General features: G+C 42.4%; 1 protein-coding gene across 1 annotated transcript; it reads right to left on the bottom strand.

Moving 5' to 3' along the window:
• Positions 1–71: 71 nt before the first annotated feature.
• On the bottom strand, positions 72–27,877 carry GLIPR2 (GLI pathogenesis related 2). Its single transcript, XM_075744587.1, has 5 exons — positions 27,175–27,877; positions 14,072–14,180; positions 10,489–10,592; positions 2,769–2,846; positions 72–1,678 (listed from the first exon to the last, which is right to left on the bottom strand). Exons 1-5 carry the CDS (start codon positions 27,185–27,187, stop codon positions 1,518–1,520), a joined length of 465 nt encoding a protein of 154 aa, XP_075600702.1. The 5' UTR covers positions 27,188–27,877; the 3' UTR covers positions 72–1,517.

Below are 27,877 nucleotides of genomic sequence, written 5' to 3'. Positions count from 1 at the left end.
GCTGCATGATGACATATCTTGGAACTAAGATTTGAAGATTATTCAACAAAGACTCGGGTAACAGCAAAGGCTTGAGTAATTCATATTCAAAAATATTTAATTTTCAGATGTTCATTATATGTGTTAAATTCTTGGTTACAGCAAAAAGATTGTAACATACAGCATCACAGTGACATATAATCAAGCTGTAACAGTGCAGTTTATTACAACTGTGTAAACAAAAAGAAGTGTTTCTGTAATGGCACTCCTCATGAACCAAATTCTGGTATACAGAATCTCAGCAGAAGTCAAAAGAAACATTTACAAAGAAAAGAAAATCCCAAATTGAAGCACAGTATATGAACCTGGCCAAAATGGCCCAACATACATTTCATAAGAGAAAAAAGTGTCCTCAAGGTTTTTGCTTGCTTGCTTTTAAGGAAATGCAATCTGAATTTTTTCAAAGCATCAATCCAGCGCGTGAAATACTTTTACTATTATTGAACTATATGAACAAAGAGTAAATGTCTCTTAATTATGACCATGTGAATACCTCCTGCTGTGACATTATTAAAGGAGACAAAAGGATTTGGGAATGTTATTGTCTGTATAGCGTGACACCTGCAGAAGATATTCCTTAGGAAAAAAGAATAAGTTATTGAGAAATAAAATCCAATGTGCTCCATCAAAGAACCTTTTTTTGTGCATAAATATCTAAGAGAAAAAGTAGTATCTTACTTTTCTGTAACAGAAGTAAAATATTTGATTATAAGACAATGTACATACTTATGAGACAATGTACACAGTGTAAACTGTAAGATGGAGTTTGAACTTGAAACACACTCATCTCAAATAGATTTTAAATATTGGCACTTAAAATGTAATGCTGGGATTTAAATAATTTTAGTAGCTTTCAGGTCATGCATTAGTTATGGCTTACTTGATGGATACAATTTTGCCAGCAACGTTTTAGTGTTCCATGAGATCATGTTAATAAAAACACATAGGTCTGAATGCCACTACATTTTACATGTATACCTTTCATACAGGAAGTTTTGCATATATTCCATCTGCAGAGAGAAGGCCCCACAGTAGCAGGAGGTATAGATAGAGCAAAGAAGTTACAGTTATGAAAAAATACTGGAAAACTGGGAGTATGTGATATAATTACAAGCTGGTATCTTCAGTTTACAGAAAGCTATAAATTTGCTTGTTTAAAAAAAGACATCCGACATGTGCTTACTCACATGCTGACAACGAGTTCATGCAAACTATTAAAAAAAACCACCCTTACAAATTTTACCCTTCAGAAATGCTGCATATACTTCATCCTCAAATAGACTGAAGCCCCCTCAGAAACAACAGGGACCTAGTGTGCAGATCAACTCAAGCAACATGTAATTGCTTCCTCCGTAATGAGAAGTGAACAGCAGTATCAAACAGGAAATTTCATTAAATCATACTTCATTTCAAACACTGTTATGTCCAAATCCAAGTTCACTTGTCATTAAGCAAAAAGACTACCTCTAAAAAAAGAGTTATTTTCTTGGAGGAAGGACATTTTCTTCGTAATAGCCTGGATTCACTACATTTCCAGCTGGATCATATCTAGCCACCACAAACGTAGAGCCATCACTAGCAGATGCTTTTCCGACACCCATCTTTTTTGTGTTCTTCCAAACCATTGCTGTGAAATGGCCTGAAAAGAGAGAGATAAACATATTCATTCATTCATTCATTCATTTTAGGTACTAAACCTATACCATTCCCTTTAACATGTGAGGGGCGGGGAAACAAAGAACAATACAAAACTCTTTCTTTCTCTAACAGGAGAACAAGATAAGGATGTGAAAAGAAAACTACATCGAGCATTTTGTCTTGAAAAAGCCTGATCTGATCTGATTCCACGCTACTATTCCCAGCTCCACGTCCTATAGCCAAGGAAGAATATCTAGTAAGAGAATCATGACAGAAATAGTTTGAAGAGTATCTGATATAAAAGTCAACAGAGACATCATGGTCTTCGCTCCCTGCAGCAGGAACAGCAGTTCTGACAGTGACTACTATTCATTCGCTTTGACCATCTCATACTCCCCCATGTGTCTGCATGTGCAACTGCTCAAAATAATACTGGTTTTGTGGCTGCTTCTGCCTCGTCGTTACAGTCGCCACTGACAGAGTTGTGCTACTCTGTCAGTTGTTCCCTCTATGCATAGACAAATCCCACGGGAGAAACCCATGAGTCTCTTCATCTGAAACCAGCTCAGGCACATCTCTTGCTTGAGTGTTATTCAAGGAACAATGTTCTCATGTTCATTCCACACCGGATTGTCAATATGCAGTCAATTGCCTGTGGCTGATCTCTAAATTACATCTGAAGTTTTCTCTGTGATTGGAGTGATATAACTTGGTAGAGGACACATTGCAATGTAAACAACAGCACAGTACATTTAGTAAGAGATATGATTCCAATGTAGTATTTTCTACAAATTAATTTCCCTTAGAAATAAGTTGCCTTTTAAAAACTTTGGAGTCAAAAGAAAAATACAATATAAAAACAAAACAAAACAAAACAAAACAAATTTTGCTTACTTCCTCATTTCTCAGTTTCTTTTACCCTTTTGTGAGTTTCTAACATAAAACTTTGGGGAAATTCTAATTTTTTTCACCCTCTAGTGTTTTTCAAAGAATTAAAGGTATTTTTTTGAAAAATACCGAAACAAGTTGGCTAGCCAATTTCTTAAAATAAATCTGTGTTGTTGAAGAAACAGTGCCCAGTCTGAACTTACCTGTCCCAGAAGAAAACCCTGGGTTTTGAAAGCTGTAATTTTTTATTTCGCTGTACCATCGGTCAGCCACATCCTTTCCTGAAAGACAAAAGAAATCTGCTGTGGAATCATGACATGAACACAGAAGTGTCGCTCACTTACAGCCTGGCCAGCAAGATCTTCTGTTAATAGCTGGCAAGAACTTCTGGAAACATGGAGAAAGAGTCTTTTTACTGAAAAGAGTTTTTCAAATGTAGGTAACGTGGTAGTACATGCAACTTACCAAATATTTATTGTTTTGCAATAGCTGTTGCTACTCAGTTACTAATTAGTCCCATGCTTTTTCTTAAGCATCTAATGCCACCGGTGACTTGAGTTCTGCTCGACACAAAGGTGGTCCATCAGTTCCTCTGCCGGAGCGCCAGGGACTGCATGGCCGGCACAGCCTGGCGCAAAGCCTGGGCAGGCAACCCGCGAAACAGCTGTAGAACCAGGTAGAGTTCATCCCGTTCAGGGAAGATCCCTGCAGCAAGGTGCTCGTCTGGTAGGACAGAGCTGATGAAGAGTGATATACTATCACCAACAGATCAGGCAACTGGACCACCCACTAATTCTCACCTGAAGTTAAAACTTTACAATTTTGAAGTTGGAAAAAACTTTGGACAAGAGAGGTCTCTGTGTGTGGCACAGCATTTGGATCGCGTTGGGGCAGAAATCCCTTTAGTCCTCAAAGAAATCATCTGGCAACATAACACACTGAGTTTACATTTTTTTTCTGCCCACAACCTTCTGTAACTTTCACCCTGGAAGGTAGTGAAGACACATCTCCCTCACCTTGGATGAGTGCTCCTGCCATTAAGCTTCTACATACAGATTTTGGCAGCTCCTCCCTCTTGGAACATGTTTGAAAAGACTTAAGAGAGCCTTGCCAGATTTTCTGAGCTAAAGGGCACAGGGACCTCTTCTACAGGGAGGCCTCCCACCTGTGCATGCAGGTGTATGAGGATATTCCCTTACAGCTCCAAGCAAACCAAAGAAAAATTACATCCTCCAGTTTTCCATGTTCTCATCAGCATTTAATACTTCAAATTTCTGAGTGCATTTATTTTTCAGTGGTTCTTACTTAGCACTTGAGCCATTGTGGATGTCCATCTAAGGCATTCTAACTCAGGGTACTACAGTCAGACACCTCAAATACACATGCCAAGGAGTTGCTGCTATGAGGAGTTCTTGTGTCCAGCGCCTTCATTAAAGGCTTTCACTGACCACAGCTGTATAAGGACTATGACTATGGCCGGTGATGTAGTACTACATGCCTGTGGGTCTCTAAGGTTGATGTTTGCCAAAGAAATAATCCTTGTTTTCTGTTGAACCATTAAGGAACCTGATAGAAAGGAGGAGATTCTGATAATCTGCAACGGATCTGGTGGAACAGGCAGCACAGAGGGCAGGAGCGCAGACCAGAACTTGCAGAAGCTATGCACTCAAAAGTCAAATGTTACTTCTTTTCCATCACTGGTTGTTAGGAAATTCTTGTGTCAAACACTGTAGGGGGAGAAGGGGGCAGGTTTTTCCCTGAGCTACATCAGTAATGAAATTTCTGCTTAGCATTCCAGGAAGTATAATGCAAGGCCAGTTGATTTCATAGCAAGCTGCCAATGCTGTTAAGCCTACCGTCATGAAGAACGCTGGTCCCTGCTGGACTGTTGGCTACAGAACAGCAATGACTCATGTTTTGCTATTTTGCAGCAAAAAGTCTTAAACTTGCACTGTTCTAGAAGTCAGACACCGAGCCGTTAACTCCTTGAAACTTGAGTTGCTTTATGAGCGCAGTCTGCTAAGAGGATGGCGTTGTTAGCCTGGCAAGCTGGCTGTCAGGGCTGTCACTGAAAGGAAAATATTGAATGAAATGCCATCTTTTGAGAGGTTTGCGAACTGAAAGTACTATGAACTTATCTATGCCACACTGCTTGTAAGGAACGGTGCTCTCTTAGTAGAGTCAATTTACATTTTCTACATAAAAAGGTAGCAAAATCTCTCTTGCTTCCCAAAGTAGATGTTTCAGGAATAACAATAGGTTCCTTCTTCCCTGCTCTCCTGGCACCAAACAACAAACCTTGTAGACCTGTTTTATGGCTGAAGTCTGTAATGCAAATAAAATGTCTGTTAATTTGTTACTCATACTAAAGCCAAAATGAAGACTGAAAAATGTGCAAAAAGCAATCTTTATGCAATTCAAGGGGAAAAGAAAAAGCACATAGTAAAAAAACCCCAACCCAAACATACCATCTGTTCCACCCTAGACTTCAAAGCTGTGAAGGATGTAGATGTGTTTGGGGCAAGCTGGGTGGAACAGAAGTACAGAATGTGACTGCAGACATGTCAGATCTTCGGAAGCACGTGTATTTTGTGTGCACATGTGCTTAAGTGACTATAGTCACTTAAGTAAGTAGTATTTTTACAGATGTAGGACTGCATTCCCACTGCTACCAGCACTTCATTTCCTCCACTAATATATCAGGGTGACATAGCATAAAGAGCAGTGCAAGAGAAAGTCATCCCCACTCTGCTTACTGTAGGTCTAAGAAGTGTACCTAGGCTCCACATGACAAGAACTTAAAATGTCCATAATGGAAATGTTGCAAGACACATGGAAGTTTTGACAAACATGGTATCTCTTCATAATAACATTCTTTTTTAATTTAAAGAATACCGTCATATGAAAATTTCATAACACTTTAAGAGAGATGGCAATGGCATCAGGTAAGAATACCTCAATCCTGTACGTGAAAGACAACGGGCATAGTTGGGTAGCACTATCTATGATGTTTTCATTCCCAGCCTTCAGGGATGAAAGCTTGCAACTTATTGCAGCCAGTCAGTGAAAGCCTAGAAGCTGATAGCTATGCTCCAGTTATTCATGTGCAGGATCAGGTTATCATTATATGGCATTGCTTTCATCCTCCTTGAATTGTAAGAGTCATTGCATCATCAGCTGCAAGAAATTAAAGACTTGTTCCTGGCAAAAGAGAAGGGGACCAAAGGACTAGGCAACTTCTGACAGAAGCTGTCTTGAAATTGTGTTAAAGAAGTGTCCTGGAAGTAAACGGAATGAATTTTATCTGTCATATGCTGCAGGAGGTGAGGGGGTCCCTACGTGGAAGTTATTACCATGGGAGAAGGCAGGTAGGTACCTAGTGATTAAACACGCTCTCTTTCCTCTGAAATACTTTTCTTCTGATTCTTTGCCCCTTGGGGACCAGTAAACAATGCAGTGGAGGGACACAAGCCAAACCAGTGTTCAGAGTGACAGCTGATACCCAGGGGACTAAGGGAAAATTCTTGTCTGAGCCCATTGACCCCTGGGCTTCCCAGGGCCTACAGAAAATGAGCCGAGAGAGAACAGCAGAGAGGTCAGCAGAGCACTGAGCCTATCTGCTTTAGCAGCAACTTGCATGCTGAGACTTGCTGGTTCAGAGAACTGACCACAGTATTTCCATTTCAAATTATTAAGGAATAAGAAGTGATGCAGTTATATTTAGTGTCTGTTTCCCTTGCATTTGAATGTTTCACTGAAAACAGTTCCCACTCCCCCCAAAACAGGGGTTGGTTATTGTTCAAAATGCAGTTCAATCAGAAGGAAAGAAAAGAAAAGAAATCTCACTCCCCCCCCTCATTTCTGATTATAACAGAAATGATTGAAGTTTACTTCTATCAAAAAGCATGCACATCTGTCCTACAGTCAGCACTGCAACTTCTCTTCTGTGGCTCCCCTTGCAGAACCAATTACTAGACCGCTATTTTTTTAAAAATATCCTTCCTGTTTCCATTGCTGTAAACCACATTCACAGTTTCAACACTTTATGGAAACACAGTTTGACTCCACCCTTCTCCTAGCAATAGCTGACTGATGACCTGCTCGGTTAGACTTACTAGATGTTCATTTCGGAACAGGCTGAATCTTGCTCTAATGAGTTTCATCAGTACCGTGACTCTCTGGACATACCTACATCGCACAAAAACGTGGTAAAACAATCCTTGAATTAGTACCCAATCCTTATATATAGTTCTGCCCAAGATTAGGTCCAGAATCAGCACAGTGATTTTATTTTATTTACCCAAGCTGCAAGCTAGTAACGTGGCCACACTGACTGTGCCTTAAGCTGCCTCATACGGTCAGAGGATCGACCGTATGAGGTCAGTCCATACACAGAATTAACAGTCCTGGTGTAAAGTTTTTCTGCTGGTGCCACTCTCTGAAGGGTAGAGAGATAGAAAGGGGCCTCTTGCACGTAAACAGGTGTCAGTACTCTTTGCCTGGCCATGCCCTGCATCTCATCACTTGTCCTGTTGTCTCACGGCCATCGCAGGGACAAGGGTGGTCCTGGCCGACAGCCGGGGAACTGTGTGTGTGTGCGTGCGAGATGCGCTGTATCTCACGCCATACGAGCAACTGGAGTGGAAGTGCAGCCTCAGGGGTTTGTACATCCAGGTGCCAGCAGCTGGGGAGACTGGGATACAGGGGCAGCTACTGGGCGGGCTGAGGGTCTGATCCACACTAGAATTTTACTTCCATTTCTGAAATATCTATATTATATATATTATTTGATGTTATAAAAATATACACATATATATATGAATACATTACTGGAAAAATGTATTTTATATGTATATCTTATTTTATTTATATATATTGCAATAACAGACTTCATTGTGATCAGCCTGAAAGGGGAATAGGATGAGGCCACTGGTGCTGTTTATGTGAATGCGAACTGCATCTGTCTGTGCTGATCTGTGTGGCTGTCTGCATATATACACATGTACACGCTGTACATGTGTGCTTGTGCATGCAGGGCTGGGAATACACTTTCAGCCTCACTACTAGGGGCACAAAGCTATGCAGCCCTACTACTATATTCGGCTCCCACTAACATTTAATTTCTCTGGGCCCAGCCTTATTGTTTCTCCTCATGCTAAAGAATCCTTAAATCTTCAAGTAATCCCACTAAGTTGCTAAAAACATTCTAATAAAATCCCACAGGACATATTTCTGTGCGAGGATGGGCACCACTATGGCGACCTACTTAAAAACTAGGTATCCCAAGCCTCAGAATTTTCCTCAAAAGTTTTTCTAGCTTTTGTTATCACAACCTTCCTTCCACCAGTCTGAGGGGAAAGAAGGTAGAGGTAGATTTAAATTTGCCTCAGAAATAAAATACCTACCTAGATTGAAGTCATACTAATGGCTTTAGGAAGTAATCCTCTACTTCCAGCCTTCCTCATGCAGGTCCTTATTTATTTTACTTTATTTTGTTTAACAGTACTGTGTGAGCCTGGTGTTAGACAGCAAGAGATGCATCAAGGCAGGCTCTCGGTCAGAGCATGCTCCTCCAGAGCCGGGGCAGAGGGTCTCTGTGCCCCTCTGGCCACTAGTCTGGATCTGCAGGCAGACCCAGGTTCCTCCCATAACGGATCTGGGTGACAACATACAGTGAATTTCTCTTACGAACTCTCTAGAGTTCATAAGCTGCCGTGTTTTCACAGGCAACACGGCACGTTCTTCACGACCACACCAGCCGTCCCAACCAGAATGTAGTTGTCCAGTGCTTGCCTTCAGCCCCCCGACACATGAGAAATGAGATGAGGCATCCTGAGAAGCCTGACATACTACAGCTGCCAAGGCAGGCTGCGGTCTCTCGCATTAGTGGCAGATGACAGCTCACTTATTTGAACACAGACAAAGAGAGGTCTGCCACGGAGCAGTTCCTGCAGGGCCGGAGGGAGGAAACAGCTGTCAACTATTTCTTGGATTACAGGGATAAACATATTTCCAGTGATAGCTTTAGGCTATGTAACTCTCAAATCCTGAATACAATTCTAGGTATTCTTGTACCAGGAGAGGGGTCAAACTAGAAGGCTCTTCTAGTTGAAAGCTTAAATCTTCTCTGAAACAAGAAATACATCTCCTGGCATTATTATAGAACTCAGTAAGAGCCAAACTAAACAATAGCATCACTTTTTTAGAGAGAATACAGAGTATGCTGGAGGTTTATTGAGTTTTGCTTTATCTGGGAAAGAAACTGGAAGACACTGCCTGCCTTTGTTAAACCCTTGAATGGATGCCTTAATACAAATCTCAGCCTCATTGAGCAGGGTTCAAATTAACTATCCAAAGGGAACTACATGAGAAAAAGGAGAAGAATGAACCAACTCCACAGAGATGAAGACTAAGCCCAGATGAGAGAATAACTTTCTTTGAAGAACTAGTTTTCTCATTCTGGTACTTTGAATGATCTTGCTACATAGGAAATGTACAAGTGTTTTACAGAACAAAAGAGGATGTAGCTTAATTTTCTCAGCAAGACATGCAATCCTGTAGATAAAAAAATAGCAACAAAGTTGTTCAAAACTGGCAAGTTATATGTGGAAACAGTACATTGAAGAAAACAAACGGGATCCAGAACAAACAGGCATTGTAAAATTCATGGAAGGATTCGTATGTTTTGTTTCCAGCTCTCTAAATGGGAATGTTGTGGCTTTAACCTTGGGGGAAGGAGCACAGGCCATTAGCACAAACAAGAAGAAAGAAGTAAGCTCAGTCAGTGAGTCATAGCCGCTGTGCAAACTTTGCCGTACATCTGCGTTTTCCCATGCTGCTCTGAACCCTCGCCTCAGACTCTTGCAATGGACAGAATGCCAAATATGAGTAGATCAAATTGTATTTTTCCACCCTGGGTTTCTTTTTCAACATGAAAAAATGCCCATTAGGGACTAGAGTTGGCACTTGCAGAGGAACCGAGCAGTGTCCCTGAGTCTAAAACTCACTTACTAAAATTTTCAGGTCCTTCAAGCAGGGTGTTCAGCCTGCAGAAATGAGCTTCTCTCCTCCCCCAGGCTTGCTGGAAATTCCAGGGGTAGATGGGAATAAAGCAAGCAAATGGTGACTTTTAATACATCCCACCTGCTGTCTCAGCAGGCTAAGGCATGAGCCCTGCCTGCTGGAGGAGGCAGGAGGGAAGAGCCTGCTGAACATCGCTCTGACTGAGGGCACACCGCTGGCTGTCAGCCTGGCCAAAATTCAGCTCCTTGGACATCCAAACCGAAGGCTGCCAGTTACGTGTTACATTTATGATCAGAAAATATATGGACCATTTCAAAAATGAAGGTATGGAAAAAGGTTCAAAGCCTGTTTGCTGACAGAGCAGAAGAGATAGATATCTAAAACACTACCCTCTGTCACTTTGGTGTCTGCCCTCCTGTTTTTCCCCCACAAACAGGAACTGCTGTGTAGCATGCAATGGGCATTTTTCCACCTTCCTCACCACAGCTGGCTTGTGGTCAGCCCTCTCTTAGGCTGGGACAATCTAAGGATAAAGGTGAAGTACAGGGCATTGACGGCTTCTTTCTCTCCTCCCATGGACATACAAGTAACACTCAAGACAGCTCCACCACGGGGACATATGGAGCAGCCTAGCTGCCAAGTCCTACCTCCACAGGGACATAGCACACTACCACAGTCCCTCACCCTCTCCATGCCTACATGTGCTCCTTGGTCTCAGTACACATAGGTGAGTGTGTATCACCACCCTGACCCCATGGAGCTTGGGCTGAGCTGGGCTGTGAAGGACACATTTTGAAAGTGGAGGATCCAGTACTCTTGCAACCAGATGCTCTGAGCTCAAAATACACGAGACAAGCCATTTATCCAGTGTCTGTGAGACAGCAAGAGAAGAAAGCTTACCTGGTTGATCATAGGATGCCCATGCTAGATTTTCTCCACATTTTCCGTTAGCAGACTCAGAGCTGTGTTTGAGGACCCTCGTGGTAGCCAGTTCTTCTGCATACCTAGCAAAGGAATCCACACATTGAGTCATGGGCTACAGCCACAGTAAGCAGAGAAGAGGAGGAACAGGAGGAAGAGGAGGAGATGCAAGCAAGGAATTTTGCTGGAAGATAATGATTTAGGCCAAGTTACTCAGCTGCAAAGCGCTGAAACCAGGATGCTGTAAGTTTACATAGGTCTAGCAGTTAGGCAAAGGGAAGGCCTAGAGGACATTTTCCTTGCCTTTTGTGAGCACCTGTGTCACTGTTCTAAAGGGCCTAGAAGAAATCAAAGGGCAGATCTCCCCCCACCATGTTCTGCCCAGCACCTGGAAATCCACCGACCATCCTTAGCTGCAGCTGCTGGTGGAAGGGGAAGTACCTGCAGCAATTGCTACAGGTGTCACCTCCTGACATTTCTAGGCCCTTCACGGGAGTAGCTTAAATGTTCTCAGTGAGATGAAAAAAAAAAGACCAAAGTGAGGATTCAGTCAAAGCAAGTGTAAAAAAACCCTACTTTTACAATGAAAAAAAGTCAAATGCAAAACAAGAGCAATGTGCCAGGCAGCGGTACGGAAGAGAAGGGGACCACATGGAGTATCTGAGCCAACAACTGTGTACACCGACATAGGGATAAGCACTGTTTCTATAGAAGTTGACATGTGTGAGGGCATGGGATGTGTTGTATTGTCTTATGACAATAGGGTTAAGAAGAACATCATGTGTAAAACAATTATTCTCTTTATTCAACATTGGAAAGGCTTCAGTACAGAGACAGTGAAATTGGAAAGACCACTTGTTATTTCTCATGGCACAAGAAATAGGAGGCAGCACACAGAATAATCAAGTCATAGATTTAAAAGTCAAGTAAGACAAAGCACTATTTCCACACTGTGCAGCAGAGTGCATCGCCACAGGACGATGCAGACACCAACGCACATGTGGGTTTGAAAATGAGCTAAACAAATTTACAGTGTGTGTATGTGGGGGGCAATCTTCAGGGCTTATTAAACAACAGCAACAAAAAAAAATAGGGGTGCAACCTACTGCTTAGGAAAACCGTAATTTCCAGGAGAAATCTGTGATTTCCTGGAGAAGATAATGGGGTAAGGATCACCACATTGGTTTTGTTCTGCTACTCCTTCCCTAATCATGAATTACAGGCATCTGCCAGAGACAGGAAATTTGTCCAGCTGAATATTTTGGCCCAATCTAGTACTTCAGTCGTTAGGTTCTCATTTCCTTCTGTTCTAATCCTCCCACCAAAAGATACAAACAAAAAAAGTATTTAGCTAAGTCCATTAATTTAGAAATAATGAAAACTTGTCAGTTTCCAGCCTGCTGGATCCTGAACTAGAGGATCTCTAGATGATCCTTCATGCCCTGTAACACTACGGTCCTGTAATTTTTCTCTTCAAGGATTCCCACATCCCAAGCAAAAGGCAAGACTGCAACAAAGCACACACTGCACATGGACGAAGTTGCCAAGGATTTGAGACAAAGGGTGATTAATTCTCTCTAGCTCAGGCAGTTGAAAGCATGAGATTTGCATCTGAGATCATCACCCTATGGTTCACTACAGTCAGAGATAAACAGACACCTGCTGAGGGTGACTCATCTCATGCTAAAGCAGGGATCCAATAGTTAGTTCATCTAACCTGTCGCAATTATTGGAACTGAAAATAGCAGGAAACAGACCATTTTCAACACAGATGGAGAAGCACTGAAACATACCCAGAGATACAGCAAATATATACCAACAAAGATATCAGTTATACCTAAAGAAAAGGTGAAGCTCTTCTTTGGATTTAAGATTAAGCAAAATCTGTCCTGGCAAATATGAGATTTCTTATATTTCATGTCTTTTATTCAGATTAAACCATTTCTGCTTCTTGCTATCAACCAGTTTCACCAGTGTGAACATGTGTCTTTTAATTCTTGCAAGTTAAGTTGCAGACCGCAACCAAAGGTTTCCTATTGTTATTCATCACAGTGGGGAAAGTCAGCTGAGACCAGAGTGGACTGTGAGGAATTTCAGAAGGACCTAAAAATACCCAGCAAGGGCAATAGCACACTTAGAGATAAATGTGGAGCAATGCATATTTGACAGAATAATCTGAACTATTCATACAAGTTGACTTGTTCAAACCATCTGTAGCATTTTGGAGACACAACAAGTGTTATTGACAAGTCAATGAAATGTCTTCTTCATTGTGAGGCATCATGTAAAACAGAAACAAAACAACCCTTTGAAGAACAGAAGGAAAACCCCAGCAGATTACAAAGGTATGTGGAGGAGTCACTGACATTCCATCTCTTAGAAATAGTGTATCCAGTTATCGTGGTGCCTCAAGAAAAAAACTGAAAAAATAAAAACAATCAGATTTTTGTCGCTGCCAGAGGGCATCTCCACAAACCATGTACATGGCGCATTGTACAGCACAACACCTGGCAGAGATCTCTGGTCTAGGAGTGCGGGAGCTGGTGCATCTGTGTGACAGCGCAGCACCACGCTGGGACAGTCAGTCAGGTTCTGGAAAGGCTACAGCCTCTCCGGCTCCCAGCCAGCTGGCGCGAAGAAGTCTGCATGGTTACAGTAGAAAGCCTAATGGGAGATGAGATCTCATGCCTGCAGGGGTCAAACTGGCCACTATTTAGCTGTTATGGAAAGACATTTATTTTCTGAACAGTTTAATCAGCATTTACTCCTTCAGGTATCTCCTCTTTACTGTGAGGATCACCCTGAAAAAATGGAAGACTTTCAAATCTACTTTGAAAAAGGTTGTTGTAAAGGGAAAGGAAATAATCTAGTAGTCATGTCTGCAGCAAAGAGGACAAGCAGTAACGGACTCAAATTTCTGTAAGGCAGGCTTAAATCAGACAGCAGGAAGGTGGATCCGCTGTACATTAGACTGACAAGAAGTTGTGCAGTCTTCAGCACTGGCGAAGAGCTAAGATGTGTCCCTCCCGACAGACTGGAGAACAATGTATACTGATTTTGCTTTTTGGGGCAGGGAGATAGATGATTTGATCTGAAATTACTTCCCCCTGATTCCACTGATCTTATACCAGTTGTCACTTCCAACCATGAAAAAGGTTATTTTGTCCACTATTTCAGCAGCAGTGGATATTCTCCTGCAGATGACAATCCATTATCTGATAGAGGTGGTGGAGAAACATGTTTTAGGCAACTACTTTCTTCAGAGGAGACACACTGGTGTAGGCCGATGCAGCCCACGTCTGGAAAAGGGTGCAAGAAAGATTTATACAGTTGTGACCACAGAAGTGCCCATGTGACCAGCTCATGCTATGTGATAGAGAAAGAAGGGGTGAAAAGAGTTGGGTAGGGAGACGGAAGGAGTAGAGTTCCTCACTTTCCACCCAGTAAGCCTTCGTTGAATATCAGCACGTCAAAAGGCAAATATTTTTGCAGTATGCACAGTCAAACCTGATAGATAAAACTGTCACAAATCTCATTAGAGAAAAGAAAGGACTGAACTCACTGTTGGGCTCCTCTGTTTAACTTCTTGCAGAGTTTTAATGGGGGCACTCCGTGTTTCTTCCTGTAGTCATTGTGTGCTTTCAAGACTTCTTCAGCAAATTGTTTGGAAGCTGAAATCACATCAAAAAAATTGGAAAGGTCTGTCAAATACAGACATCAGTGAAGATGGAAAAATCATACCCTGTGGCTAAGATGGTGGTGCAGGCTAGCCTGAAGAACAGCAGCATCCAACCCTCATTACCTGGGAGTAGGATGAAATCAACTGTTAATGCCTTCCATCCAGGAACTAACTCTAAGAGACACTCCCAGTGGGATGATACTACAGGTTGAAGAAAAATGTGAACCTTATTCCTTTCCTCAATAGCAAGGTGATTTAAGGTTTGTTTGACTGACGTTCATTTTAAGATTTCAGCTCACTGCATCACTATAGCAAAGAAGTCTCAGAGTAAATGACAAATATGTCCTTTCAGGAGATGCTCTAAAAATGCAAATTACTGTTACTGCATGCAAGAACTTACTGTATTAGTCAAGACACCACCTAAAGAAAAGAGAGATACTAAAATGTGTAGAACTATGCAAATACTTTGAAACATACACCTTTCTTTTTGTTCATTATACAGTACAAATTCATAGAAATCTCAAAATCCACCTTTATTTGGCTCAAGACAAATAATTGTTCACAAATAGCAAGTGGTAAGGAAAGAAATGACTGCTGGGGATGACTTTTTTCCCCCCTGTGCTAGAGTGTATTCAATAACTATCTGAATTCCAAAGTTACTACAAAGCTTTAAAAGAGCTCCTGTTTGCACCCCAGTAAACTTGGGACTTTCCGCAGTGCAAGGCAGAGGACAAGCAACAAGTCACAGTGCAATTCACTTTCACAGCAATTTCATGTTACGTCCTTTTATGACTTTGTTGATTTTTCCCAAGATTGAGAGGGAAAAAAATTTCTGTCCTTGGTCACCCTGTGGAATTTGCTGCTTTAAGAGAAATTTGGAACCTGAAACAGGGTATTGGGAAGTTAGAGAGGTATGAATAGCATCTTCAAAACAGAAAGACAGTTTTCACTCTCTCTATATTGCTGAAGTTTCAGAACAGGCCAATACATCTTTGAGTATTTACTCGGCTTTTACTATGACACAGGTTTCTACATTTCTTAATGATTCATCAGCTTCATTTCTGAATATCCTAATTAGCACTATTATTACCCTCATTTTCCTTGTAAGACACTTTTGAAGCCCAAACAGACCTCATGACTAGAAAGTGTTTCCTCTTACTAACTTTAGATTTCTCAACTTCCTCTCACTACTCAATCCTAGCAACTATAATCAAGCATTCTCTCCTTTATTAGCGTGTACGCTGTTCTGCTATTTGTATTGATGCATTTTCCCACAGTAGAGCTGTTAGTTTGCACATACTGCTCTCATAACTTTTTGGGTGGGAGAAATGATGATCACCCAACCCATGCTCATGCTTTCAGCTATTCGCAGAGTTCTCTCCAGTTTCCCCAACAGCTTTAGGATAATATGACAGCCTAAGATAATCTCAATATCCAATGTGCATAGAAAGCCATTACTGTTTCATGCAGTACCTTAAACTTTTTGAACACAGATGCAGCTGGGTTGTCCTTTTCCAGACCAAATTGTCATTGTGGAGATATATCTAATATATTCTCCATCAGCATGCTTTCAGGCTAGATTTTTTTGGTATAAAATTGTTGGCATAAGACAGCTAAGAATTCAGCAACAGGAATCCTGTGAGTGAGTGAGATGAGATCTGCCCACCACCTTCCTCCTCTTAGGTTTTCCTTCAGTTTTGTGTGTCACAAGTTGCATATTATCAAACAAAACGGGCACCTCCACTGTGGTGTTTAAGCACCCACACAGCCTCTTGCTAACAAACCTGTCCCATCACTCTTGTTACCATCGCTCACAGCTCACTGTGAGTCCTAAACCTCTCATCTGCTCTATCATGCGGGGTCATGGCCTGTTTCTAAGGCATCTGTCATAGGTTACTGAGGAAAGCAAGCCTATGGCCAGTTCACTTAACTTCACTGATACAGGCATCCACACTTCCGGCAAGCAAATTTTAAGACAGCCTGCAAATCAAAGAAGTTGAAATACATGGCTTTGGAAGTTGCATCACATACTCCAGGCTGCATTTTTCTGCACAAAACCCTCTTAAAGCTTGTGGCTGTTATCACCTAAACTTAATATCTCATCCTCTCAGCATTAAATAGTGGATAAAGAAGCTCTGAGAGTTTCTATTGAAATTATTTTCTCTCAATAACAAATTCAAATTCTTAAAAAAAAATGAAGTTCACTGGAATACAGGCTTTGTCAATTGTCAGTCCATCCACTAACAGAAGTATTGCACAATCCGGTTCTGTACTGGCATTTTGACTTAAAAAGACCAACGAGATACAGACAAAACTGAGTTTCTTCTAGCTACGGCAGGCACCGCTATGTTGTCCCTAGAGAACCTCCATCTTCCCCTTCCCTCCAAGGTGGCTGCTATAGAAACACTTATCTGCCATGACTCAAGCTCATGTGCTCACCGCCTCCCTCTGCACGGCTTCTCCCGTGCATGCTGATGTGTGGAGAGGGACGCCCAACTGCCAAATGTATTTCAGATTTGTTTTGGAAGACATGTTAAGTTTTTCCATTTTACCAATGTTCCATACACTGAGAAGCCAGACATTAAAAGTGAGAGTTAACGGGAGTTTTCAGGCTCCCGCCCAAATGGGAACAGCTTCTCAAACAGCTTTGGAGACGTACTTTTTTCCCTTCATGTAGGCTGCTTAAGCTGCTAGAAAAAAATTATTTCCTACTGCCAGGAAGTTAGGTTTGGTCATGAATCATTACACAGCTTAATAAGTAAAACAACTGAAGGCATTAGATACAGTTGCTTGCTTCTCATTATTCAATTATTTCCCTCTATTTTGGATTCTTCTGGAACATTGGTTAAGATAATGACAGCACATGACGACAAATTTCCAGGCTGTGATGTGGTACAGAACACACCTTACAGTTGTTATGTTTTTTGGACTTTCAGTTTCATTGACCAACTTTGTGTGACCATAGAAAAGTAAGCAGAGGCATCTGGCTTGCCTTTTCCCATCAGATTTGTTTCTCCGAGTATTCTATTTCTCCATCTTCTGTCTCTAAATAGTGCCAATCTATTCAGTCTTTCTCAAGTGAAGAGATCTTCATGCCTGAATCCCTCCTGCCTCCTCTTTGAACCTTGTCTTCTCCTGCTCTGTTCTTCCCTTAGTTTGGACATCAAAACAGAAGCAAATTATCTGAACACGTCTTCCACAATACTAGCTGCTCTGCATCGTCTTTGCAGCCTTCAGCTGGACCTACTCCACTGATCTGGCAGAGCTGCAAGATGATTTGCGGAAAGAGTAACAGCAAAATACTCCACAAAAAATCAACATGAAACCTCTCCACCCAATACCTACACAACAGAAATGCTATGGGCGGCAATTATGTCACCACTCAGGACGCACAGCATTATACCAGGCATACATTTGACTAGCAAAAAAGGCATACTTTTTTATGACTCCACTCCAGTGGATTCATGAAAATTTAGTATCCACTCCAGTGATTCATGAAAGAGCACAATATCAATTTCTAGAAGTATCATTGTCTTCTCAGTGCTCTCTGTCCTATTGTTCATGGATTAATCTTCACTGGCAATTTTGTGCTTTCCATATGTACTATTTTTTTCTATTTAGCCTTCAGATAATTAACACATAATGCAATCAACAAGAAATGGATCTCATGTAGAATCCTACACAGAAGCATTCCATTAGGTTTGTCTCAATCCCTCTTTGAACCATGACATAGGCCTCAACTCTTCACCCAATGTGTGCATTACAGGTAAGTGGAGATAATGACCGCACCTTGCAATCTTGCCACAAAATAAATAATTAGAAGTGGCTAGAGCAACATATCTGAAGAAAGCTACAACATATACTTCAAAGGACACACCCTTTTGGAGAGATGTAAACACAAAAACCTGATACCAACAGCCTTGGCAATGTGACTCATGTTACCCAGGACACTGCATGTTCCTTCCACGCTCTTTCCTGCCCTGAACACCGGGAGGAACATTAGTTACCCAGGCAGAAAGAAGCCAAGTACAAGAATACATGGAGAGGACACAAATGCAAAGTGGACAAAAAACACATAAAAAGGTAACTGGGTAGCCATTTAAACACAGATTATAGCTCTGTGTTAATACTGAAATCCCTTCAGCCTCCCTTGACTCTGCAGGATTGCTTTACCCTACTCTGATAGCAGCAATGGAGCGTGGAATGAGAATGTGGCAAATACAACTTTTAATATTCCCACAGCTTTGTGAAGAAAAATCATTGGAGGCTTTAGGGAACTGCAAAGTAATTCTATCAAGAAGGCCTTTATTACTGTTTGAGATAACTGAAGATACCTCTATTTCAACAAACTTCTCGAAGTATATTGACAGATTGGAAACAAACAAAATTCTTGAGTAAAAGACATCCCAGCTTCTAATGACCACATTTTCATCTAGACCTCAGTAACAGACCTGACATATTTCTTAGACCCTGGAAACTAGCCCCAGCTGAATCTTTCACACTCTAAGAATAGTGTTCCTTCAATGGAGAAGTGACGGTATTTAACTGCTATGAGAAATGTAAAGATGGCAGTGATGCCTCCACTGCATTTTGACTCTGCACTTTGGTTTGAAGACACAAACATTGCAGGATAGGCTTATACTGATTGTCTCTGCAGTTGCCATAAGGAGTGAATATTCTGTGTTTCTTTCACCGTGTATTTGACAGTAACATCTTCAAAGATTGGCCTTTAACGCTATTCCTAAATATGTCATCTGGGAGCTGGGATCTGACACTCCAATTCATGAATCACTTCCAGCCTTAAAAACTGACCTCTGTCAGTGCTAAACTCCCCTGTACTCTTTAACAAAGCTGGCTGATTGCTTGGAAACATACAGGAGAAATGAAATCACGTATACATCCTGGAGGGAAGGAAAGATAAAATGATGTTTTATTCAGAAAGCATTATATCCTGTGAGGGATTTCTTTATCTTCTTTTGCAACTTTGAACCAAGAATTCAATAAAGGGGCAACATCTCCATCCCATACAATAGGCATTTATGGGATGTACCATAATTGTTGGAAGACTATTTCCCTTCCAACCTGAATCATCCTATGACCCTACTGAAAGTTAGAAGAGAAAGTATTGCTTAAAGGCATGAAAGGAATTGGGGGTTATAATTAGATGCGAGCTTGAATGGGAGTAGTTTCCTGGAACTTTCTTGTGTTTATCAGGCTGCTCAAAATAACTTTCCCTTCAGCTCAGGAGATCCCCTCTTCAGGGAGGAGATTCTCTGTTCAGTTTTGCCTGAACTTTTCTTACACACCTGCTTATCACTGGGGTGAGCTTCAAGACAAGCACTAAGATGTTTGAGGTAATTGAATCTGATGGGCAAACTCCCCGCTCATTTTATTATCTGGGTTTCCTCTACAGCAAACTGGCAACTTAATGAACCTTGCATTACCTGTGCCATGTGATGTAACACTCTCTTTTCCCCCATACCCCATTTGAGGCGTATTGCCTGAGAATATGAAGCCGCCAGTGTGATAATGTTTCAATGATATTAGTCATGTCACTATTTGATTGCAAATCCTATTCTTGCTGTAATAGACAGTGTTGATTACTTCCTCACTTAAGGCCTTTTATAAACTGTTAGGCAATTGACTGCCCTGATTAAAAAGGAACACCTGGTAAACTGGAAACTGCACAGCTCTGCATAGCACAGCCTTCTGTGATACAAGCATTAAAAAAAAAAAAAAAAAGCAACACTAATCAGCAGTCTTGAGCACTGACAGAAGCAAGTTCTCACTTTCATTAAGGGTGCGGGTAGGGGGGAAAAGTCCTTTGCTTGCACCCCTCTCTCCTCCAAACAATCAGATCAACAAGCCTGTCAACAAGTAATCACTATCATGGAGTGGTCATCTTGCATAAGGCTGGAACTGACTGCTCATCATATCTAGAGAAGCCAGTGTTGGATTTGCACAAGAGACAAAGGTATTATTTTTATTACTATTCTGCCATCGAGGACAACTAAATAGTGTAATCATGCCATGTATCCACAGAGACAACCTTGGCAGACAGTTAATGTGTAAGCTGTTAACCCTTTTTAAAAGGCTAAGGCAACCCTCTCATTAGTAAGGCCTTGTATTCTTAAATCTAATTGCCACACAATTCCTGGGGTACATACACTTCAAAATACAAAGCCCCATGCAACCTCCATGTGTTAGAACTGACCGCACTATGTAGGAAGAGAAAGTGAAGCAATCTTCTCTATTTCTTCTCTCTCTCTCTCTCTCTCTGTCTCTCTCTCCCTCCCTCCCCAACATCATATTCTAATTACAGTAATTTATGAAGAAAATAAGGTGCAATTGTATTCATTAATGAGTAACACCAGAAATTAGAACTTCCCTACTACCACATCTGAGCTTCAGCTGTTAGGTTGCAATTCCACCCTACAACGTTTGCATGACAGCAGCATGATACTATGCTCTTCAGCAAGTAACAACTCTTCTAAGCCCTAAGTCATTTGCATATCTAACTTGAATAATTTTTGCTGGTCACTAATTCATATTTTGGATGCTGCATATTCTTGTGTTCTGTGGATGTGGTGCTTCTAAGGGCAGCAAGAGAGAAAACCTTGTTGGTACCCAGTGCCAAGTTCATTTTACATAGCACTGTTAGCTGGTGCCAACCCCAGTCTTTGCAAAGTGAAGAATTGGGCGAAGAAGAACTGAAGAAAGGTAGAAGAACTCTCTCACTTCTCCTGGTACATGCCCTGCCATTTTATGCCTCTACCATATATGTTCTACCATTGCTTGGGGTATCCATACCTGTACTAGCTTTCAGCTCATTAGCTCCAATACCCTCCCACCTTGCTTTTCTGCCAAAGACATCCAAGCCAGCTGGGTCAATGCTCAAATATGTTTATTTATGCACCTTCTTGAGGCATGGAAATACGACCATGCACATTTCTTCTGATCACTGATGTGTAAACTCACCTATCCAGCAGCCCAGACCAGGCAGGGAGACACACAAATCTTTCTTTACCCATATTTACTATCAATTACATCATCTCATTCTCATTGCCCTGCTCAACAGGCTAAATCCCAGTTCTCATAACTCAAAATCTTGAAAAACATGGTCTTTATTTCATAGAATTATAGAATGGTTTGGGCTGGAAGGGACCTTTAAAGGTCATCCAGTCGAACCCTCCTGCAATGAGCAGGGACATCTTCAACTAGATCAGGTTGCTCAGAGCTCCATCCAACCTGACCTTGAATGTTTCCAGTGATGGGGCATCTCCAACCTCTCTGGGCAATCTGTTCCAGTGTTTCACCACCCTCATTATAAAAAATTTCTTCTTTATGTCTAGTCTGAATATAATATATTTAAAGGATCAGATAGGCATATTGCCCTGACACCACCTCCTGGAAGGTAAAATTCTACCTAAACCCCAGTATATGCAAGGAATGTACACACATGCCTACACCCAGGGACTGCAGTTCCAAAGGGAAGCCCTTTGCATCTCTCCAGAAAGCCAGTGCCACACCTACAGCATTGTGCCATGGACACCCCCTCCTGTGACTTGCTGTGGGGGCAGTTCAGGGAAATACATTCCTCACCGTCATAAGTCCTTATACAGGGGAGCTGTAGAAGCTGTAGGAGTTATCAAAGTCTGAACATCAGGAAACACTTTTTCATTGTTAGGGTGACTGAGCACTGGCACAGATTGCCGAGAGAGGTTGTGGAGTCTCCATCCTTGGAGATATTCAAAAGCCATCTGGACATGGTCCTGGGCAACCAGCTCTAGGTGTCGCTGCTTGAGCAGAGGAGTCGGACCAGATGACCTCCAGAGGTCCCGTCCCACCTCAACCCTTCTGTGATTCTAAGCTGAGAGGTCTCTTTTAGTAATGTGTCTTCATAAGGGAAAATTCAAGAACAGGTTATACTCTACCACAGTTCACCCCAAATCACTTTCTGAGGACCACTTACTAAGTGCCCAGCATGTACCCATGGCCCACAGAATTTACAAGTGTGACAAACAGATGCACAGGGTATAATTAAGCATGTATTCAGTAATTTCTTAACATCTGCCTACCACAAACTATCATGAGCGCTGTCTCATGGAAAACAGTTCCCCTGCCCCCCGTATTTACATTTACAACAGGGCACGGAAACTTCAGCAACACATGCAACCCCATTTCAGCTTTGTGACACACAGGTGTGTATGCGGGGACGGCCCTTACAATCTATGTTAGAAATGGCTCCCAAACACCACACCTACAATGGTGGCATGGCAAAGCTTCAGAAGGACAGTTAACTTACCATTTCATGCAGCTCTGCAACAATCACGCTTAAAGCTGAGACCAGGCAAAGGCCACATAATTTCTGTTCAAAGCCAAGATTCGCTCTGGTAACTCAATTCAGTCAACTTTAAATTATATTAAATAATTTTTTTGGTGGCCTTAAACAGACCCATATTGTCTTCTTCCACCACACTCCAGACTACTACTGTCTCCTCATATCTGCTTGCACAGGAGCCACTTCTGAACCGGAGGGGTTGTCCACCCGCCCAGCTTCACCTCACCCTCCTCTGCAGAGCCACCCAGCCCAGCTCTCTCCAGTGTGAGCTGCTCCTCACACCTTCAAGGACTGGGCAGAACTTGCTTACATCTGCCTGTGAAAACGTAACGTAGATATGCTCCAGCTAATCTTTTGGAGAACAGCACAGCCTCTACCAAAATAGTGATCTGAAACAGCATTCTGGCCTGTTGAGATATGTAATAAACAAGAGCAGTTAAAATCAAGAGACTTGTTTTCTCACACTTTTTGTTACTGCATATAGAGCAGCAACTGAGGCAAATTCAAATCCAGGCAAAATACACACTACCAGCTGTACTGACAGAAAACTAAGGGTTTGAATGTTTCCAGTAATAAAAGCTTTCTTCATGCTTAATTTTTTTTTTTTTTTTTTGAGAAACATTTCTTGGAGGATTCAGAAAGGAGAGCTGATGTTTTTTGATGTGCAACTCTATAGCACGGGAAATCTTGGCAGGTATCATCTCGGTTACTACAGACCATCACATTCTGTCTTATTCTTTGTGAGCCCTTCAGACTTGTTTTGGTATTTATCTGCCTTGAGCATGAGGAGGTCAGGCTACTAACCTAACAGTCAAGAGGAGTAACCACTGTTGCACAGGATGGCTGCTGCATTCTTCTCCTCTCCCCCACTGAAATCCTGATGGTTCAACAGACCGCTAAAAATTGGGCCCACAATACTGTTTGTCAAAGCCCAATCTCTTTTTGGCAGACTTTTCTCTATTTTCCATTTATTGAACTCGAACCAAGTAATCAGTGTCTTCTACATGCAAAAACTGGAGAAGTGGGGGGGGGTTGATTGAATTAACTTGATTTTTGAAAGGCCCTTTTCCCACCACACCTCCGGTTCGGTTCTGGCGTAAAGAGAAACAGCCACTAACTTGTATTTACGACATGTTCTGCAAACGCCCCGCCGTTACCAAGCGCTGGCGCTCAGTTGCTCGCAGTTTAGCCTAATTCATTTTCTCTATCCCCACTGGTCCTGTAAAACCAGCCGGCATGAAACGCCTTGTCATTTTGGCAGCTTGTGAGTATCGCATTTCTCGGAAAGCAAACAGGTCACTTCTCTAATGTGCTTGTACTTTTGTTACGACCTGCTATGGCTGTCTCCTACCGAGATGCTAGAGTACATGTTTGCACTTCAGATCAACTGAAGATGTAGCTTGCTCTGCAGAAAACACGAGTCCTTTTTACTGCGCTCCAAAGCTGCATCTTAAAGAGTTAAAACCAGCACATGCTTCTAAGGAAGATTAAAAACAGCATGGAGAACTGCACCGAGGTTGGTTCCTCTCTCCTTTCTTTTTGTCAAATGCCTTTCTTGGCCCTTATGTTTGTACTGACTCAACAAGCAGCACAGAGGGAACTCCCAGCCGTTCTCTGGAGTCCCACCCACATTTGCAGAAGGGGAAAAAAAAAAGAAAATAAAAATAAAACCAAACTCTGTAAAAAGATAGCCGGTATTTACTGAGTTCATCCTTGTCTCTGTCTCATAGCATCTGCACCCATTAGCCAGAAGAAACAGGGCGATAACCCTGCCCTCACCTTCGCCTGGTTTTTAGGGAGCGAGCGGGGTGAGCTCCCTTCCCCCGCCAGGCAGGGCCGGAGGGGGAAGCGGAAGAAATGAGACTTTTAGCAGCCTTTTTTCTGCCACCATCCCAGCCTTTTTGGAGACTCCCACCGCGCAGCAGAACCCGCCGTGCTCCAGAGCGGAGGAGCGGAGCTGGCAGCCAGCTGCTTCCCCGAGCGTGTCCCGCAGCTGCTGGCACGGATATCCCCTCTTGGGCGAGGGCTCCCCGCAGGACCCCGGCCTCCAACCCCGCACAGCTGCAGGGGGGTCAGAGCCCTGCCGACACGGCCCTCTCAGCCGCAGGGCGACAAAGAGCAGCCAGCTCACCGTCGCCTCATTTCCTGCAAAAAATACCCCGGTCTTTTTGGTTCGGGCTCTCCGGGATCTGTGGGGAGGGGAGACGGCACCACCCGCTAATCCAAATGCTGTCCAAAAAGAGAAGAGCAGGGAGAGGGCAGAGGGGGTCCCCGTGTTTGGCTGAGGCATTTGCAGGAGTTATGGCCATGGGAGGTGTTTTTTCTAAACCCAATGAGGGAGTTTCATATGAATTTGGTTTCAGCAGCCTGCAGCTTCCAAGGAAGAAAGCTGAGTCAGAGGTACCGATGCTTCCAACACTCAGCTCTATGCAATGAAGCAAAACCCATGCTAAGGCTCCAGCTCTGATACTTGCAAAGAACATTGCTTCAAATATAATCCAACAGCTAGTAACAACACATTATTAGGGAGCTTTTATCAAAGAACTGAGATTTTCAACAGCAGGATTTCTTTGCCTGGGGATACTTAGGCTTCAAGATAGATTTACCGAGGATAAAAAGTTAAAGAAATTGAAGACATTTGCTCTAAAATAGTGGCCTCCCTTTATGTGAATTAGAGCACCCTTAAATTTATACCTGCAGGTAAACTCCACCTTAGTCTTTCTGACCCAGGAGAGAAGTAAGCACCCTGGTTGGAGGTCAGATCCCAAGATGTTACATTTCCATACATCCTAGTATAGAGAAACCTGCCCGCATTGTGTCCTCAAGAGTACTACAGTAGGAACATAAGGTATTTTCATAAAACACAGAGGAAGCGGTACTCTGTAAAATAGCTGCTCTGGCCCATTCAGAGGCAAACCACACTGAATGATCTCAGACAGGAATTTAAAGACTTCAGTGCACTGGAAAGGGCAGATGGGATTCAGTCAATAAACCAATTGTCAGGACAGAATCTCAGTTTTATGATTCATCTAAAAATACCACACACAGCTCAAAGACAGTAACCTGGACCCAGCTTACCATCGATTTGAAAAGCATGACACAAGTGACAAAATATTTTTAACATGTACTTAGATCTCAAGCTCTATTTGTATAACTACTTAGGGATGCAAAGATTGCCCAAGCCTTCGCAAAAGGAGTTTCTGCTCTGTTGTTGCTCCTAAGTGTGGAACAACTTAATAAATGTGCAGGAAATAACAAAGACAGTAATTGCCCTATGACTGTATTAGCAATTTGCAAACAGAGACTGTGCATATATTAAAAGAAGAGCAGATTTTAATAATTTTGGGATTAGGAGGTGCGCAGTGGAATATCTCTACTGCTTTTGCCCAATTAGCTTTGCGAATGTAACGTCCAGCCACTAGACTTATCTGGTATTTGTACTTTTTATGCTATTAGCAAAGAAGTGCTGAACTTGACACTTCTGAGCGACTACAGTTATTTAAATTGTTGTAAGGTTATTTACTAAATCCCAATCCACTTGAAAACCTACGCAGCTTCTAGGACACGGGGCCAAAACCTCCGCCTGGCAGCTATATGGTGCTTCGCCTGGACTGGGTGTCATACCAGGAAGCCCTTTACAGCCACGTTTGCAGATGGCTCTGATCTCATCTAGGATGCTGACCTTTAAAGAAAGGAAAAAAACCTCAACACACCCATGCTGAGGCCCATTAAAGAGTTACCTGCACAAAGATTTTCTTCAAGTTTCTCTGGAAGAGGCCTATGTTTTTGAGTGAACCAAGTACTAGGTTTTGCTGAGCGTGTCCTATATGTGCTGTTTACACACAGGACGGACAGACAATATGCTGCCAGGCTCTGATTTGTCACAGAAATAACGTCCTAACCACAAGAATAAAAATAAACCCTCCAGTTTCGCAGCCATTTCAGAAGATCGGCACAGATTTTCGCTCATGCCTCTAACAGGACAAGGATGGAGAAAGCCCCGGGCACGAGCTCTCTCTTCTTCAGGCCTCGGGCTCCTTGGCAGCTTCAGAGGAGTCTCCCCCAACCAAGGCCATCAGAGCAGGGCACACAGACAGACGGCGGCAGCGGGGAAAGGACCGACAGCGCAGCCAGCAGCAGGGAGAGGCTTCAGGAATATCTGCGCAGCTGGCAAGAGACTGAGGATCTCCGCAAGGCTATACTCAGTTAAACAGTAACCAAATCTGAAGTCTAAATCCTTCCCAGAGGAAGGGAGATTAAAAGCGTCCCCTTCAAAGCATCCTGCTGCCTATCTGCAAGGCGGGAAAGTTTTATCAGACAGCTAGGCACAAGATAATTTTAAAGCTATAGAGCTTATAATTATTTCATACAGCAAAGCAAAGCTATTATCAGTTACAAAATGTAAGCTATATAGAAAATACAACTGCGTCCACATTGTGCAGGTTGGGGAGGGGGAGTCATTTTTCTTGCTTTTTCAATCTAGCCTTGTATCAGAGAGATAGCTCCTCCCAGGCTGTACCATGCACAAATGAAAGCAGCTTTCACAGAGGAAAGCCACTAACGCTTCAGCAACGCTTTGCAAGCACAAAACCAGGCACGGACATTGTAAGAATACACAGCCAACTGCACGAAGGCATTTGCTCACCTGATTTTCCCATGATCAAATGGTAGTGTTTGGGGTTTTTTTTTAATTTCACCTGATGCCTCCTCTCTTCACTGAGTTTCGCTGCTAAGTGCTGGGGAATGAAGCGTTTGCAATTTCAGCGCAACTTCTTCAGTCGCCTGCGACCGCTGCCGGAGAAAACTCAGCAGCACAAACCCGTTACCGCCCCTTCTTCGGCACTGGAGTAAGCCTGCCCATGCCTTATAAGGCATAGGGAAACCGCTTTTTTTTCTTAAAAAGATCCTGTTTAGGGTCAGGAGCTATTTATCCTCCACAGCAACCAAGCAGCTCCAAAACACCATATGGTTTCACATACCAATTTAGCTTAGTAATCGTGGCTGTCTTCTGATAAGAGTAGGCTGTGAAAAGAAATTCTGCTGACAAATAATTCTGCCGCCACAGCAGGCATAATCCATGAGGTTAATTCATACAGCTAAAGACTTCATAAAGTTTTACCCAGTTATTGTACGTAAAGTTGAAACAGGCAAGTGATAAGGCAGTTCAAAGTACAGCTATGTTTTATGTAAAAAAAAAAAAAAAATCAAAGTCACTTTCTGCACTGTTACAACGTAATCTGTAGGAGGTATTAGTAAAATGCAGCATAAGATCTTGCAGGTTAAACAGGAACCGTGCTGATGGTGTATTTCTGTAAAAAGACTTGGATGTGCGTATACCTAATTTTATC

Source organism: Balearica regulorum, chromosome 2 (assembly GCF_011004875.1).
Source record: "Balearica regulorum gibbericeps isolate bBalReg1 chromosome 2, bBalReg1.pri, whole genome shotgun sequence".
NCBI classification, from domain to species: Eukaryota; Metazoa; Chordata; class Aves; order Gruiformes; family Gruidae; genus Balearica; species Balearica regulorum.
This window is presented reverse-complemented; position numbering and strand designations above follow the sequence as displayed.